At 34.6% G+C, this 16,866-nt stretch overlaps 1 protein-coding gene across 2 annotated transcripts in view; it reads left to right on the plus strand.

The window, feature by feature from the left end:
* The window catches only part of WDR70 (WD repeat domain 70), a 138,364-nt gene that overhangs the window by 24,387 nt on the left and 97,111 nt on the right, over positions 1-16,866 (plus strand). For both annotated transcript variants that reach the window (XM_074569772.1, XM_074569771.1), the window contains exons 6-7: positions 11,074-11,133; positions 16,414-16,547. In XM_074569772.1, coding sequence (XP_074425873.1) covers positions 11,074-11,133; positions 16,414-16,547 — 194 coding nt within the window. The remainder of the gene's footprint in view (positions 1-11,073; positions 11,134-16,413; positions 16,548-16,866) is intronic.

Consider the following 16,866-nt stretch of genomic DNA (forward strand, 5'->3'; position numbering starts at 1 on the left):
ATTGCAGAGCATCATCTGAACATCCAAAATTGTCATCTTTGCACTATATAAGTGTGAGTTAAAAATATATTAACTGTATTATGACCAAGTTGAAGATGCATGTTGCGAATAATCCATCTCAGATAGATTAACAAGGTTATTTTGTACATGATTAATTGTGACTTAATTTGAATCATATAATCTAAATTTAAATTTTAGATGTGTAAGGAACAAGACTTTTCTAGTAACTCAAGCAATCTTTATATAGTACGGAGTATCTGCAGCAGCTCCTTGTGGAGAAGATCAAGAAGCCTATTGAATAATTTAAAGAAAGATGTTGTAGGATGTATCTAATATTCTAAATTTTCTAACAGTTACAGATTAAGAAAAATATACAAGGTCTTAACATAATGTCTGTGAAATGAGGCATTTCAGTAAGGTATGATGTTCTTGAATTTTTGCCTTCTTTCTCCATTCACACAGCTAAAATATTGTCTAGACAATGGATCCTTATCGTAGTCTGGGTTAAAAAGTGAAAGCATTGCTTTTGAATGCTTTTATACTTCAGGCTCTTTGAGGAATGACTATAATAAGTGTTGGATTTGATGTGTGGGCATAATTCCACTGGAAAATGTGTTGGGGTCTTTACTCTGTTCCTGTATAATCTACAGCTGAGCAATACTGAATCATAGTTGTTTCATTGCTGTGTAGAAATCAATTGCACTTTATTTAGTTGTGTGTCTTGTCAAGTTTAATTGTAATCATTTGGAATTTTCAGACTACGTTATGTGTATAGAAATCAGTGGTTTTGATACGGTATGCTGGAGGGGTCCCACCATTTATAGATACTATAGGAAGATGTATCATATAAATGCATAGAAGTCATATAAATGCATAGAAGATAAGTATGTTTTATAATTCTTGGGCACAACTTTTAAAAATGATGGGTTTTATGATTAAAAATAAAACCAAGATATTCACACTGGCTGTGATTTTTAACATAGTGCTGAACATTTTGAAAATTATTTGCAGTATCATTGAGTATTAGAACGGTTTTAACAATATGAGATACATCATCTGATCATAATGCACTACCTTCTTCTGACTTAAGCTTTAGTTAAAGGAATATACCTGAGTGAAGTGTGGAGAAAGGTGTGCTTCTTCCAAGCGTGGACTTCACATGTGTACAATATAAACGTATCTTTTCCTCTTTCCAGATGTGTAGTTAAAGTCACTTAGCAATTTATTCTTATGTCACATTACATAAAATTGTGCTGCTATAAGACAGCTTAAATGTTAATGTTTTGAAGGTAATTTATGGGTGGCATGGGAGAATTAGTAATCGAAACAGTAACAGAATTGGAACCAGCTGTGGGAGCCAGATAGGAAATTGTCCTTCCTTCCTGCAGTAACTTAGACATGCTGTAATTTTTAACCCCCACCCCCCTACCTTCATCCTGTGGTTGTAGGTCTTCTTTGCATGACCAGCTGATGACTCCTCCCCCTGCCTTCCCCTGCCGTTTTAATTCCCTACCCTCATTGATTAGGACTTTTGTAGACCACTGGAATATTTGTCACTAAGTGGGGTGGTATGCATAAATACCTCTCTCAAGATCCTGGAGTAAACATTTTTACGATCACAACTGAAGAACTGCTGAAAAGTATAGTCTGTGGACAACTCTCTAGAGATGTGATAGTTTAGTTTTGCTGACTGTAGTGTGTTTGCTAAGAATAACAGGGTCCCTGAGGAATTTTAAGAACTTCACGACCATTGCTGAATAAAACCTTGTAGCTGATTCCTTATGATGGATATTATTTGTTCAAATTTTTCAGATGAGGAAACTGGGGTATGCAGGAATGAAATAAATTGCACAAAGTCAAAGGCCAAGGACTGGTCTACACCAGTGTTGTATTGTTTTAATTTGGTCATCAGAACATGTGTAATGTAAAAGAGGTTGTCTCCCGAATGAGGCTGGTATCATATCGTTATAGAGGTTCTTATTCATATTGCTTTGATGCTTAAGAAATTCTGTGCTAACATAGTCACCAGAAGTCTTAAAGTGAGCATCAGGCTCTTGTTTGACAAGCGGAAAAATGTGCTTTATTTCAATTGTAGTCATCTCCATGTCTGTTTTAGACGGCAGTCCCAAATATTGAACATCTGTTGGTTGCATTGGCTTTTTGATGAGTTAAAAATTAAAATTTAGAGTGTAGTGCTGCTGATGGACTTAGTTCCACTGCTTACAAAACTTACAAAAGAGACAGTAATACTTATTCTGCTGCATCTATTATTTTAATGTACTTCCATAGAAGTGCGTGTAACTAAGGTAGCCTTTTGCTGCATGGATTACAAAGGCTTAATAGTATCACTGACTTTTAAAATACATAGAGGAAGGTGGGGTTTTTTGCAAGGAATCTTAACCTTTATAAATATATGGTTTCTAAATTCTAAAATGTTTCATAAATAATTTTATTTTAACACAGAAGGCAAATCTGGAGAACAGTAGAGTCGTTTTAATGACTGAAAAACATCTAGAAGTGTTCTAATTATGAAAAGGCAGGATACTGCTGCTGGAATTCTTAGTGTAACCTTGTTTTTCATGGTTGCTCTTGGTCAGTCAATTGAAAGAACTTCACACTTTTTTTCCTAACTTTGCCAAAAAGTGATAATGATAAAATGTCTGTATAGTTTAGATAAAGGATGTTTTTGAGTGAATTTAATGTAAATAATTAGTGAACGGCCTAGCAAGTTGAAAAATGAAAAATGAATAAAAGCATTAACAAAAGTTAGGTTCAGTCTGGTCCTGCATCCTATGTTGTGTTCTTGGATTCTGTCATGTGTGTCTTTTAGGGCATATTCCTTGTGGCAGAAATTGCATGTGGAATCTGTGTGGTACAAAAATTGTTATTAAGCTGGATGTGAAATATGTGAATGTGCAAGAGAGGCCTGTTTGCATCTGAACTAGGCAGTTGGCACCTAGACTCCAAAGAGTTGAAAGTTCACAACTATTTGTCCTTTCTGATTTCAGAATTAAGCTATTTTTTAGTTGCCTGCCAGGCTAAGCAGAGCTTTCAGATCAAAGATGTTAGTTGTGTGTTTGTTTTGTTCCTCCTCATTGTCAGCTGATCTGTGGTTGTATGTGCTATTTTACTGTTGTGAAGTAAATAGAAGTATTCCTTTGGGTCAAAATGAAATACTCTGTTTAGCCCTGAAGAATAATCTTAGTAAACGGTATGTCTGACTGAAAATGCTCGTGATATGCTCGTGATTTTTTTTTCATTCTTAACATAGTAGGTATTAGTAATTGCTGTAGTCAAACCGTCTTGATGGAACATGGGTGGTTTTTGGTGGTATGTGGCAGTTGTGCATACTGTTTTAGCAAATACAAAGTTTTTATATGCATTTGAAATGAGATGATAAAGATGGAATAGGTAGGTGGTTATGTGAGCGGAATGTAGCATATCTGAAATATCACCAGAACACTCAGTTTAAGTAACTGGTCTCCCAGAAACTGCAAAGGAATCTTGAACGATCACAGGCAATTTTAGATTTAAATCAGTTGTTTTTAGAACAGGCTCAAGAGAACGTCTCTGGTATACATTGTGAGAACAATTCCCAGGTTATAAATATTAATATAAACTATGACTTCGTAAATCAAGGGCTTGTTATAAATTTAGAAATTATCTGACTGAGATTTTAGAATCTAGGTGAAAAATAGTAACCTCCTGACATCCATCTAAAACTATCACCCAGGAGACAGATCAGGCAGGCTTTTTGCTATACTTTAGAATTATGAAGTTTATATCTAAAAAAGATGTTTGTAAACCATGCTGAGACTCTAATTGCAATGCCTTTTCTAAAATGTTAAGCTATTGGAGTCTTTTTGAAGGGGACATGCCAGTAAGTAAGAGGAGATTGAGTTGTGTCTGGGAACAGTCTCTGAATTACCATTTGACCCATCATCTAATAAAATATGTTCTATCTGACCTATAATAACATTACAAATTTATTATTTTTAGGCAGTCGTGTTGGAATGAAGATTTAATCTAAGGTCTTTTCCCTTGCTGGTTAAACCTGACAAAGCACTCTGGTTCAGATCATAAGAGAAAATTTCATGAGGCTGTGAATTAGATGATGTTGAGAGAAGCTAGCCATGGTACTCTTTCCATATTGAATAAATAAATTTACTTCTTGTAGGCATTTGAAAGGAGGTTCATCTACTTAAGCACCTTCTTAATTCATGAATGTACCCTGCAGTAATGCATTTTAGCTCACTAGAGAAAAGAATAACCTGTCCTTAGTCTTCCCATACTTAAAATTCAAGAAATAAGCTCAGTGTTGTTTTGAGTGTTACCCAGATTAAAGGATAACTGGGAGAAGTAGCATTTTGTTGTTCCCTTCCAATATTTCTGTTAATTTTGAAGGTTGTCTGCATTTGTCAAGGAGTTATGAGTTACCTATGTTTTTCCATGAGTGACAGGTATTGTGGGTGTTTCATGGGAATAATATCAGCCAAGTCGATTCATACCAGTGTGTGCAAGCATCCTCCTGTTTTCCGTAATATTTTCCTTTTTCTTACCTTTTTCGGGCCAAAAATATAGATAATACACACACATGGGCCCAGATTCATCCAATTTAATCAAGACATCTATGTTAGGAATTTAGTTGCCTTGCACTCCCCGAATAGTTTATGAAGAGGAGAGGTCTCCAGATGATTCAGTTTTTTGACACACTGATTCTTCTTCTGGAGTTACCTGTCTCTTTTTTTAAGGCTGTATAGGAAGTCCATAGTGTTTTCCGTATTTAGATGCATCACATTCAGAAACTCAGATTATGTGAATCTAGGCCAAACTGAGTTTAATAACATGCAAGTTTGCATCAGAATACATCTGTCAACTCTAACACCTAAAAAAGAGGAAATTAAAAGTTGTTGAAATGTCCTTTCAAATCTGGATGCTTCCTTCTGCATGCAAGTTTTTGGATTATGCACTCTTATAAACCCAAAAAAGTTTCTGTTTTTCTGTTGTAAAACAGTGTTTTACCAATCTCTCACATTGTGGTTTTTCATACTCCATCTTTCTCTTGAGTGTACAGTTGTGCAACCTTAGTGTATATCTTAGATATTTATTTTCAGTTTAAGTTGTGGAGGAAAATAACATAAAATTGTGACTTGGAAAACCTGCCCATTTTAAAAGCAATATGGTTTTAATCAGTGCATGAAGTATAACTTGTGGAACAAAACATGAATATCAATGTGTGTTTGTTTGCAGAACTAGTTTAAAAAAGAACAGAAAAAAAATCAGTTTAAACTCTTATGACTGTCTTCAGCTTTCACTGCTGTCATGGAAAATTCAGCTGGGTGCCTAACAGCTTAAAACATTTTTGTAGTCTGAAAAGAAGAATGAGGCATGTTTTCTTACAGATCTGTGAAATACCCCCCACCACAGCCTTTTATCTTTCTTCTAATAGTGTTTCAGGCTCAATACTGAAGGATGGAACAAGATTCTATTCTCTCTGTTCATCATCAGTAGAATAGTCTCTTGATTTCATTCACTTACACATAGTATCTATCAAAGCTGGATCTGAGGTAGAAAAGAAAAATGGCATGTTTGTTGCTCTGAACTCAACTGCAATACAGGGATGTTGTGCAAGCATGGCCCAATGAAGTTTGATGGAATTCTGTAACTCCTTTCCCCTGAAAAGAGAAGCATTTGGGTTGTATTTTAGATGCTGTTTGAAAGAGAATACTTGGACCTGTAAATCAAACACATTTGATACAGAAATGAGCAAGCAACAACAGGCATGAGTTGCTTTTTTATTGTAACTTCTAAAATAAAACTAGTTTAAAGCCTTCTGCTATTGGTATTAGCATGTTATTGTGCCTAGGAACTGCAGCAGTTGGGCCAGATTTCTATGTTGCTGTTCTAACAGTTTATCTGCACAATTCAGTGGTTGTCTGTGGTATTTTACCTGTCTAAACTGAAGAGCTTGTGGTGTTGTACCTCTCTGCTTCGGGAATTACCGTGTCAGAAATCCCGTCCTTTCTGTTGTGATTGTTGATGACTTGTCTGCCCATTTGTTTTATTCTTAAAATCTCTTAAGAGCATTTTCTTTCAATATGTCACACAATTCACAGCAGAAATGTTTTTATTGGAGACATTACATTTCTCTTTGTAACTACTTCTGTCACCCTTGATTACTCTTTTAATCACACTTATTACTTTAAGCTCTTTCCTGCAGAAGAATGGAAGATATGGAAAATTGCTAATGTGTGGTCACAAAGAAGAAGACTTCAGCACTGTCAGTCTGTGTGCTGGAGTCTGAAATAAAAGCCTTTCAAAGGCTCTCAAATTTTCTTGCCCACCCCCCACATTGCCTCCAGCAGTGTGGCATTTGCTTTTCCATGCAATACAGTCATTTTGGAGGAGAAGCAAGGAGGCTTTACAAAAACTTAAAAGAAAACATGAACATGATGTACTTAAAATGCTTGAAAATAGAAAAGTTCTTTTTTCTTAATTCACGGAAGGCCTGTAATTTGGATGATTAAAACATGGTTTTCTGCAGGGAGTCCTTCATTTGGGAGTTTGAATTGCTGCAGTTTCTTGAGTAGATGAAGGTAATTCCACCACCATTTGATGCTAGGGTTTTTTGTCCCCCTCCAAGTTTCACCAGCTATTTCTGGTGTCCATTAGGAACCCAGTTATTCCATCTGTCTTCCAGTGAGGCAGCAGTCATCTGTGTCAGACCACCTCTGTTAAATATGTTTTGTGAAATGTGCACTTTCACCAGAAAGGGAGAAGTCTCTGTAAAGTGTAGCTCTTGCCACCTTCTCTTCACTCCTGCCCATGAACAAACAGCATCTTCCATGTGGTGGGTAGCAAACCAAGAGACCCAAAAGAGCAGGGTGTGAGTGTTAACACTTCCAGCAGATGGGATTTTTTAGTATAGTACTTAAGGTATTTAAAGTAAGCAGTAGCCAATTGCAAACACAGAGGAAAAAAAAAATTGTATTGTTTCCTCTGTTAAATGGTAGTCTTCTGGGTGCCCAGAAAACTTCCCTTTAAGGGCCTGGTGTAGCTTGTCAGTCTCTTTCACTCAGGATAGTTTCCACTTAGTGAAATACAGACATCTGCAAACAGAGCAGTAGAGGTACTTAACAGGCATAAATGCATCACTCTGCCCTTCTCTGCTTGGGCCGTGAGAAGGTGAGTCATTTGAAGACCTATATTCTAACTTGTTGAGGTATTTTTAGCGGGGGGAGAGGTCAGATTCTGGTGGATGAATTTTCAGCAAGTGCAGTTCGCAGTTACTGTGTGTTTGAGATCAGCAGAATATGTCATTGTGGAATTTACATTTTGTTTTTCATAGTCTTTGCTTTTATCCATTTAAGCCTATGGACATAATCCAATGGTCATTCTAAAGTCATTCTAAAATGCTGTTTGGATGGTCAGTCTGTTAAAGGCTAACAGATAGTAAAGGTTGAGGTATTTTTCAATTGTAAATTCTTCTCTCTGATACAGTTTAGTGGATTTTTTTTATCAATTCTTCTGTAGGACCTAAATTTTTCCCCAAGCCAAATGTTTGTCATATATATACCAGCCCATTCTTTTCCCACCTTCTGTATCCCTCTGTCTTCTGCCAAGTCCCAATGATTGTCATTGCCCATATTTACAATCTTGAGGATATTGGAGATTATCTTGTAGGATGTAGAAAACTAGATTTTACCTAATTTTTCCTTTTTGTGTCTCTCGCTTGTCTGGTTTGACCTGTGTGATTCGTTCATCTAATTTTTTGGTTTTGTCTTTGATTTTTCTCAAGAGATCTTGGAGACTCTGACCTAGTTTCAGCCTGTGGTTTCTAGTGGCATATTTTCTGAGTATTGCTTGAGGATAAGGAAGCTCACAAAAGGAACAAGAAAAAAAAGTCCACAGTATTTAGGGACAGTGGTGCAGTGAATGAAGAGTGTTGTCAGGCATGAGAGCTTAACAGTCAGCTAGGGCTGGAATTCTGTGAAAAAATGTAACTGCAAACTGCAGATGTGATGCCTGACTTGCAGTGTCCCTTTGCAGAAATTATTGAAAAGGTAAGATTTTTCATTTTTGAGAATACACTATTTCACAAATTTAATATATATTAATCGTACATAAGACAGGGAATTGAGAATTCTTGCAAAAATGTTAGGAGATATGTCAACACCGAAACTCTTTTCCTTTGTTTCTTCTGAAAGAGAAAGAGAAATTTAACATATTTTCTTTTCCTGATATAGTTTAACAAGAAAAAAGACAAGAAACAAAAGCCAACAAAAAAATCCTGTAAAGATTTTATCTTGGCTGGTTTTAATTACATTACAAATTTTCCAGAACAGCATTATTGAAATACTAAATCAATGTGTGTAAACTTAGCAGCTGAACTCCAGGCAACAACTGGAAGACCTGGAAGTGCAAGTACACTTTGGGCAAACTCTACCTTTTCATTTTTTCAGACTTACAGTAATATTCCAGTGTACATGGAATCCTAATGTTCACATCAGCATAAAATGTATTAACTATGTTTTCCTTTGAGAGTATGAAAAAAGGATTTTATCACATTCCTTATTCTTTGGAATGTAATAACTGGAAAAGTGGTAGCTGCATCTGATTTTTGTGTGCACATATAGGCATTTGTTGTAGCAGGCTAGATATATTTATAGCATTCTCAGTCATTTAGGAAGTTCATAGTTACTAAAATAGAATAAGCCACCTTGGTTTTATGTAAATATTTGGTTGATTTGAAGATGTTATGCCAAGATACATTCCTGGACATTGTTATCTTAATTTTTTTGTTTTGAATAGTCTGAACAGTTATTTCAACTGTCAGGCATCCCTTGGACACTGCAGAGTGTAGCAACGCTAGCATCCAGTGTCCAACTTTCAGGCTCAGGCTGTTTGATTTATCAGGTGGCAGAATGTATTCCTATCTGTTGTTCTCTATTAAGTAGCCAGAACAGTGTTTAACGTGAGTGTGCTGTAAAGCAAAAATGTTTTTCTGTGGGTGTTCCACTCTTTTCATTAAAAGAGGGATTTGAGTATTGGCACCTGGAGGAGCTAGGAATTAAATTAAATTAAAATTAAAAAAGTTTGTTCTAGTACTTTTTGTTTATTAATAATTTAATGGTTTTGTTTGAATTATTGAAAGAACTCTTAAAGTAGATAAGATACACTCTTAAAATTAAATTCAGTGCTGATTCAATATACAATCCTTACCTATACAATACAATACCTACCTTTGTGGTAAGGTATATGAAATGAGCAACCTTATAATATTGCAATAATTGGATTGGAATACAAAATCACCTTGCAGTGATAAAAATGAGAATGACCAAAGTGCTGTTTCTTGTGCCAGAAGTGGATGGTTATTGTGAAAGCCTTTGATTCACAATAGTAGTACATCTCTTGTTGTGGGTGTTGGCAGTATGAATCTTGGAAGCTGATTGTTTCCTTTTCACACTTATGTTTTTATGGAATGTGCTTAGATGGCAAGTACAGGCAGTGGCCGTTGAGCATTTTTTTTGCCTCCTGAGAACAGCAAATATCAATGTATAGTGCAGGGAATGATGAGGCAGGGAAGACTTAATTCTTATTAGAATTATACCTTCATCGGGGTGCTTTATAATGTCAATTGAACAATAAAATAGTTTTCATAATCACAGCTTTACTTGGAAATTTTGAGTTATACCTGCTTCCCAACTTGTAAACCACTGCGTCTGTGAAGTGTCTATTAATGCTATGTGGACTATACCCTTCACAATGTCACGTGTAGCTATTTGTAAACCTTTACTCTTACGTTTTCAGACTTTGCATGGACCACAGTCCCATAAATATTTTTTTGCTCAGGTGCATATGATTTCCATGCTAATCGTGAAGTTCCCCTTCAAGCATCTGTGACTATCAAAGATGTGCATAGGCTGTGAATGTGAAAACAGAGGACATGAGTCTTTTGCTGGCTTATTTTTGTGTATATACATGTGAAAAGGGAAAGAAATTATACAGTTGTTTTGGGAATCAGAGGTGGTGTTAGTGGCAAGAAGTAAAGTTAGAAGAAGGGTAGGTTTGGCTAAATTGAAGATAATGAAAACTTCAGTTTTATCAGGGAAATAAAGGTGATAGAACTGCAGGATAAAGGAAATCAGCCTGATGCTATATTTTCTGTGGCAAGTATGAAAAAAAGAGAAGAAATTGGCAGACACAGATAAAGAAAGAGATATAACATATCATATGAAGTGTGCTTAAATATTATTTTAAAATCAGACTTCAGCAACAGAAACTTATAACAAAGGTGTGGGACATCAAAATGATAGATTTTGTCTGTTTTAGGAAACATAAGTGGTACAAGATAAATTAGCATTTTGAGAATAATGATTCAAATTACCTTTGTAGAACCTTGCAATCACTTGAGTACTTTCAGTACATTTCTTTCTGTGTAAATTAACTATTTTCATGTTTGTGTTAGTGATGTGTTAGATGTTTCAAAATGTAATTGCCTTTGATCTTTAAGTGAAATTCCCTGAATTACATTTACTGTGTTATGGCTGCCATCGAAGTGGCAGTTGTGAAGACCCATGAGAGCTGGGGATAATGGCACAAGTGGAAGTGGGAAGCCAGTCCATAATCTTAATAAACCACATAGATAACTCCTGTAATGAATTTCTATATTTTTTTCATTCATTTTGTTTACTTCGTAGAGTCCTTTTATTTGAAAAGACATATATAATTGTATAGACATCCATAGTAGTATAATAATGATGGATTGACTAAATCACAACTCAAGATTTCCTGGTTTTTTTTTTTCTTTATTAAGGTATTCTCCTATTTTTTTAACAATTATTCCTCATATTTCTAGGGGTATATCCATGGAAATAAACATCTGGAATCACTCTCTTATAACTGATTTCCCCCTGCTTTCTCCTCCTCAGGTTATGACTGGTGTAAGGGAAACGTTTCTTATTTTCATATGTATTGCAGTATTGTGTTTTTTGTTTGGTTCGGGGTGGGGGAGGGGTTTGTCACAGCAATGTTTTCACAGAGGTGGATTTTGTGGTTTTTTTTTTTTTCCAGAACCCTGTCAAGAAAATTCCAGATTCTCATGAAATTACACTCCAACATGGGACAAAAACAGTAAGTGATAACACAGTTTCAACACTCCTTGTTTTTCTGGAACTGAGAACCAGTCTATGAAATAAGTTAACACATACTTATTGTCAGCTAAGGTTCAAGAAGCTAATTCTTTTTCTTAATTTGTTATTTTAATCTAGCTGTTTTTCTTATTGCAACTGGAAGTGTGTTTTACAGCTGCCTCTTCACTTTCTTGTAATAACACAAATGTGGCTCCATTTGACTCAATTGTAGTATAATTTTCTTCTTTCTTTTTGTGAAATATGCTCTCTGCAATTGTTAGAGTTCCTCTTCTAGGCTAGACCTTTCTAACGTAGACAGAGGTCTAATCTAGACCTTTCTTTGTTTGTTCATGGATTTCAAAGAGAATGCTATTGCTGAAGTTTCTAGGACTTCATTGTCGCTGAATACAGATCTCCTTCATTTTCCTTGAATCTTAAGTGCCTTTTATACACTACTCTCTATTTCTTGAAACCTTGTTCTTTGTCTTTGACTGTGTCTTTTCTAGGTTTCACTTCCAATGTTGTCATTCACTTTCTTATAAGAACCACTGTCCAACTTCGAACTATCGTTTCTTTGTTCTCAATATTTTTATCTCTGGGTAATCTCATCTTCCAGTACCAATTCAGCTGCTTTTATGTGCTGATTGATCAAAGATCTATTTTTATAGAATGAAATTTATTTTCTGGCCATCAATAGCACTGACTCTATTCCTAAATCCTTTCCCCATATTCTTCTTTAGTCATTAAAAAAGGTGCTGCTGCTGTTCGTCCTCTTCAGTTTGGGCTGTGACTTAGGCTTCAATGAGAAAATGATACTAGAATTTCTTCTATTGTTATTATAACCCTGTGAAAGTGCTGTCAGCTAGTTAAAAAATTCTCACTTATGGTATTTCTGGGAGTTTGTTTGGAGAGGGGAAAAAAGAAGAAAGGAAAGAAAAATAAAACAGAAAAAAATTTGAGAAAAATGTTTTTTCATGAGGTTTTAAACAATCTAAGGAAATGTATGATTTTCCGTTATTGGATTTTTAAGAAAACTCATGGATTAATTGTAATCATACATGTAATAATTTACCATTCCGCAATATTAAATAATTATTTAATAATAAACTTGTTTTTAATTTTATATATATTAATTTAATATCAGTAATTTAGGAGTTTAAGATTTGAATTTTTAATGACTAATTTTTTAAGATTTGTCAGGCATTCTAAAGGAGTTTTCTGTGGGCTTAAGCTTGATGGTAAAGATCATAAATTTTTTTTTAATAAGCTTTCAGAAATAGTTATTTTCAGAAGTGTCTATTCATGAATCTGGCATCAACCTTTGTGGCCTGTCTTGGAATGTGGAGAGATGATAAGGCTTACCCATTTGTTTTATCACAGTGCTAGACATACAGACGTAGAGGAGGAAAAGAAAGAAGTAGCAAGTGTTAAAAATGAAAATAGTAAAATACTCTTTTTTAAGCCTGTAAAAGATGCATTGTATAACACTAAACAAAATTAGAGTGGATTTCTATGCACGCAGTGCATGTAACTTTTTTGCATACTTATTTTTAAGCATACTAGGATTTGCATACTAGTATACTAGTGCAAACCAGTTACATTTCACATGTGACAGTAATTGCTTCTGCAGTATGTTCCTTGAATACGTTTTTTAACAAACTTTATTATGGTACGTTTGTTGAATTATTTTTCTTTTTATTAACCATTAAATATTTTGATGGTTTCTTAAAGCATAAGCTCATGTTATTTTGAACTACAAGGCTTTGTGAAGTGGAAGTTACGGTTTTGGAAGACTTCTGAGGTATTTTGACTGCATGAGAATGCAGCTGTCATCATCTAGAGCAGAGGTGAATTATAGTGTGGATATTTATAGCACAGTTGGATTAGGCTGGATGCAATGAATCAAACATATCAGTGAAAAAGCAGCTCTGCTGTAGAAGGACTATCTTTTCATTTTATTTGTTAGTTTTAGAATAATGAAACTAATAATGACCCATGTCATTACACACATATAAGGAAGGGACCAACTTCATATCTTGGTATTGTTGTTTCACCCCAGCATTTTAAAATACAGTCTTCTCATTATGTTCATACAGTGTACAGTATTTCAGCTAAACTTATGTATTCCATCTGTACCTCTTCAGTCTAATGAACATGGGTTTCATGATGACTCTATTCCTGTGCAGCTGAAAAGTCTCAGAAAAGATTTCCCAAGCTGGAGGTTCTTTCCAGAAACCTGATTAATTTCCTGGTTGCCTTGCTTATACAGTGTAATAGCAGTTACTGTTCTCAATGAAACTTCAGGGATATGTATATATTATTTTTTTTTTTTCTCCTGACAGTTTTGCTACGTAGGTGGGTATAAGAAAGAATACATAACCAGAAGTATTCTTAACAGCGTCCTTTCTAACATCTCATATCACAGCTGCTCCTTCCTATAGGAGCTATTGTAGAATAGAACACTTGAGTATATTAATGAATGCATAATTAATCTGGAGATGCCCAGTTTTTCTGCATGTTAGAAATCATGAATGAAATAAATGGGATTCAAAATTTGCGTTTAAATGGTAAAAGGGGCATTTTATATTTTTTTTTTTGGAAACACGTAAAAGGTTGCATCTGTTTCATTTGAAAATCAAATATGTCACAGTGACATAATCACTAAGTGGAGTTTAATTCATTCTTAGGGATAGCACAAAGCAGTACGTGTAAACATTTGATTCAGGGATGTCAAAGGAAAAATGTTGAATCTATTAGTATTTCTGTGAATTAGATTTTTTTTTTTTTGTAGGGGGCACTGGATTAGGACATCTGATGATCCTTTGCATTCTTTACAATAATGAGGTTTTAGACATTCTCTAAAAAGATTTCTGCAAGTGAATGCCTCTAAAATAATGCAGGACAATTAGATTAAGGAGGAGTCAGTTGCCTGGTGAGCAGCAGCATCATGTCTGCAACATCTTCGTTTTCTTGAAAGTACTTTTTTCAAACTGTTGGCTATATGATGGCACTGTATGTTTGAAACACAGCGAGGTACCAGCATGAGAAGCATCATGAGCTTAAGGAGAAGAGGGCTAGAAATGAGTCTTTGATAAAATAAGAAATACCTAAGTGAACCTTTTCTACAGGAAACTGGAAAAAGAGTACTCAAAAGAAACCCAGACTTTTTTATATACGGAAACCTTAATTTTAGCAAAACAAATCATCCATCTTAAAGAATAAATTCCATTCATAACTGGTGTTTTTATTGAAACATTTATTTTCTGTAGGTTGCTTTTTCAACTGTGGATGGAAAAGGGACTATCTCATGTTAAATTCCATTTTTTAAACAGTGTTTTGTGTGGGAACTATTCAACAGTTTACATAAGTTTTAAAAGTCTCCATAACTTTGTTATGTGTATATACTAAAGCTTTAAAAAAAGAAAGTACAGTAGTAGGCTGATATATCTTTGAGACAAGGGTTTTTTGGTGGTACTTCTATGTGTCCGCATTAAATCATAGTGACTGGCAGTACTTTTCATGTATACATATAAAGAAGATACATACAGACGAGCATACTTACATACAAATTATTGTAATTTTTATACATCAATAGCTAGAATTTTTAATACAGCTTTAGGTATCTGAAAGTAATTGGTCTGATTTTTTTTTTTTTCTGTAGAAGTTCGGCATTGCTAGCCTATAGCCATGATGCTGTTTTCAGGTGTTATCTTTGACTCAGAAATCAAGGCTTTTCTTTCTTTTATTGTGTATACAGTTTTTTTGTTTGATCGTTTCCTCCCCCTTTCTGGTCTGCCCCCCCCGCCCCCCCCCTCCAGTTTTCTATAAGTCTGAGTGTTCTTGGTAAAGTGTAAGATTGTTTTTCTTCTTTCAGAATTTTCTGGCTTATATCTTCAAATCCCTTTCGAGGCATTTTCTAGAATAATGATAATAATGATAAATATTTTCTTGTGTTGAAGACTACCTTCCTTGTTGTGAAAGGGTTTCTAAATCTGATGCTTATCTATCTCATGTATATGGGATGACCCAGGTTTTTGTCCAAAGGTTAAAAGTCATCCTCTGGTTAGAGACTAGGTTTTACTCATGATCTGCCTAACTTGAAATGCCTAATAGAGGTTGAATTGTGTTCTAGGGCTTAAAACCTAAGCATGAATTCTGTATGAGTTTTATCTTCTTATGAAAACTTTTTCACTCATTTTAACACTTTGAGTTGGGTGTAATTTTGAGTAATTGTAAAAGTACTCGTTTTACAGTTTTCGACATCACTTTTCAACACTGTCTCATGTAGACAACTTAATTTGGGGGAGTTATTCTCTTTACTTGACTTACAAATTAATTTAGCACATTGTCTAGCTAATCTTGTATTAATACTTGAAATCATGGTATTAGATAGTTTTTTCAAAGGTGAGAAAAGAGAAGAAATAATTTTGAAGGTAAATGAAAGGATGTTTAATCAGTGAGGTGCTTTCTGTTACTCTCACTTCTCCATACAGTGATACAGTGATTTGAAAACTACTGTAATAAAGTTCTTCAAATAGAAAATTAAAATAGGATTTTCACTAAAAATCCAATTTTAACCAACCTTTTATTTGAGGATAACAAATGAGAGTAATGAGCATTAAGCGTTCTTTCCTTAAAGTTTTTGAGTAGCTTTAAGCAACTATTTTATGTATATAAAACAAATGGGGTTTGGTTAGGTTTTTTTGAGCTTTTTTAGTTAAAATTTAGTTTAAATTTTTTAAATTTGTGGTTTTTTTAAAAATCAAACTTATACTTTTTCTTTTTTTCATTTGAGACATTTAACCAAACAATGTATATATGCACATGAACTGTCTTGAATAAACTACCACAAAATCTTAAACTGAGGGATATTAAACACCATTTCAGTTTCTTGCTAGAAATATTACTTGTACTTTTGAGAAAAGTCTAGAGTACAGTTTTCTTCATCAAAATGAAACATATCCAAATTCTGCAATGGGATGATTGGAAAGCAAACAGTGTAAACTAACTTTTTTCAGCTGTCTTCAGTGGTTTATTCAGGTAAAATGTAATTTTATGTAATTTCCATTCTCCCTACCCCTTCCAAAGTACTTAAACATTATACAAGCTAGTGAAAATTCAAAAACAAAATATAGCTCATGTATTTTAAGAAAAACTAGCACACTGAATAATTTTTTTTACTGTAGTACTATTTTGTATTTTGGTGACACCTGAAGAACTGTAGGGGGGGGGGGAAAGCTAGAATGATCTTAATTTTTTTATTTTTTATTTTCCTGTGTAGGTTTCTGCTTTGGGGTTGGATCCTTCAGGTGCCCGTTTGATAACTGGTGGATATGACTATGATGTTAAATTTTGGGATTTTGCTGGAATGGATGCCTCTCTCCAAGCTTTTCGGTCACTCCAGCCTTGTGAATGGTAGGCATGAAGGCTGCCTTTTTAACCTGAGACTATGCCAATGTTAAGCTCCTAACAGAATGCACAAAAGTCTTGTAGGATAGCTTGTTCAAAAGGCTTTTGTATCGCATTGTACTTTTTGTGGTAAATGGAATGTGAATCTGGGAACTTGTCTGCTTATGTCTTTTCATGCTTTTTTCAACGACATGCATGTTTTCACCTTTTTAGAAAGCTACAGGTGAATTTGCAGATGAAATTGTTAGTAGGGTATCAGCAAATAGATTAAGAACCTCTCAAAGAGACAGGTTGACTTTCATAATTGGAATCAAAATTAACGGAC

The sequence above is a fragment of the Larus michahellis genome, chromosome Z (assembly GCF_964199755.1).
Source record: "Larus michahellis chromosome Z, bLarMic1.1, whole genome shotgun sequence".
NCBI lineage: Eukaryota > Metazoa > Chordata > Aves > Charadriiformes > Laridae > Larus > Larus michahellis.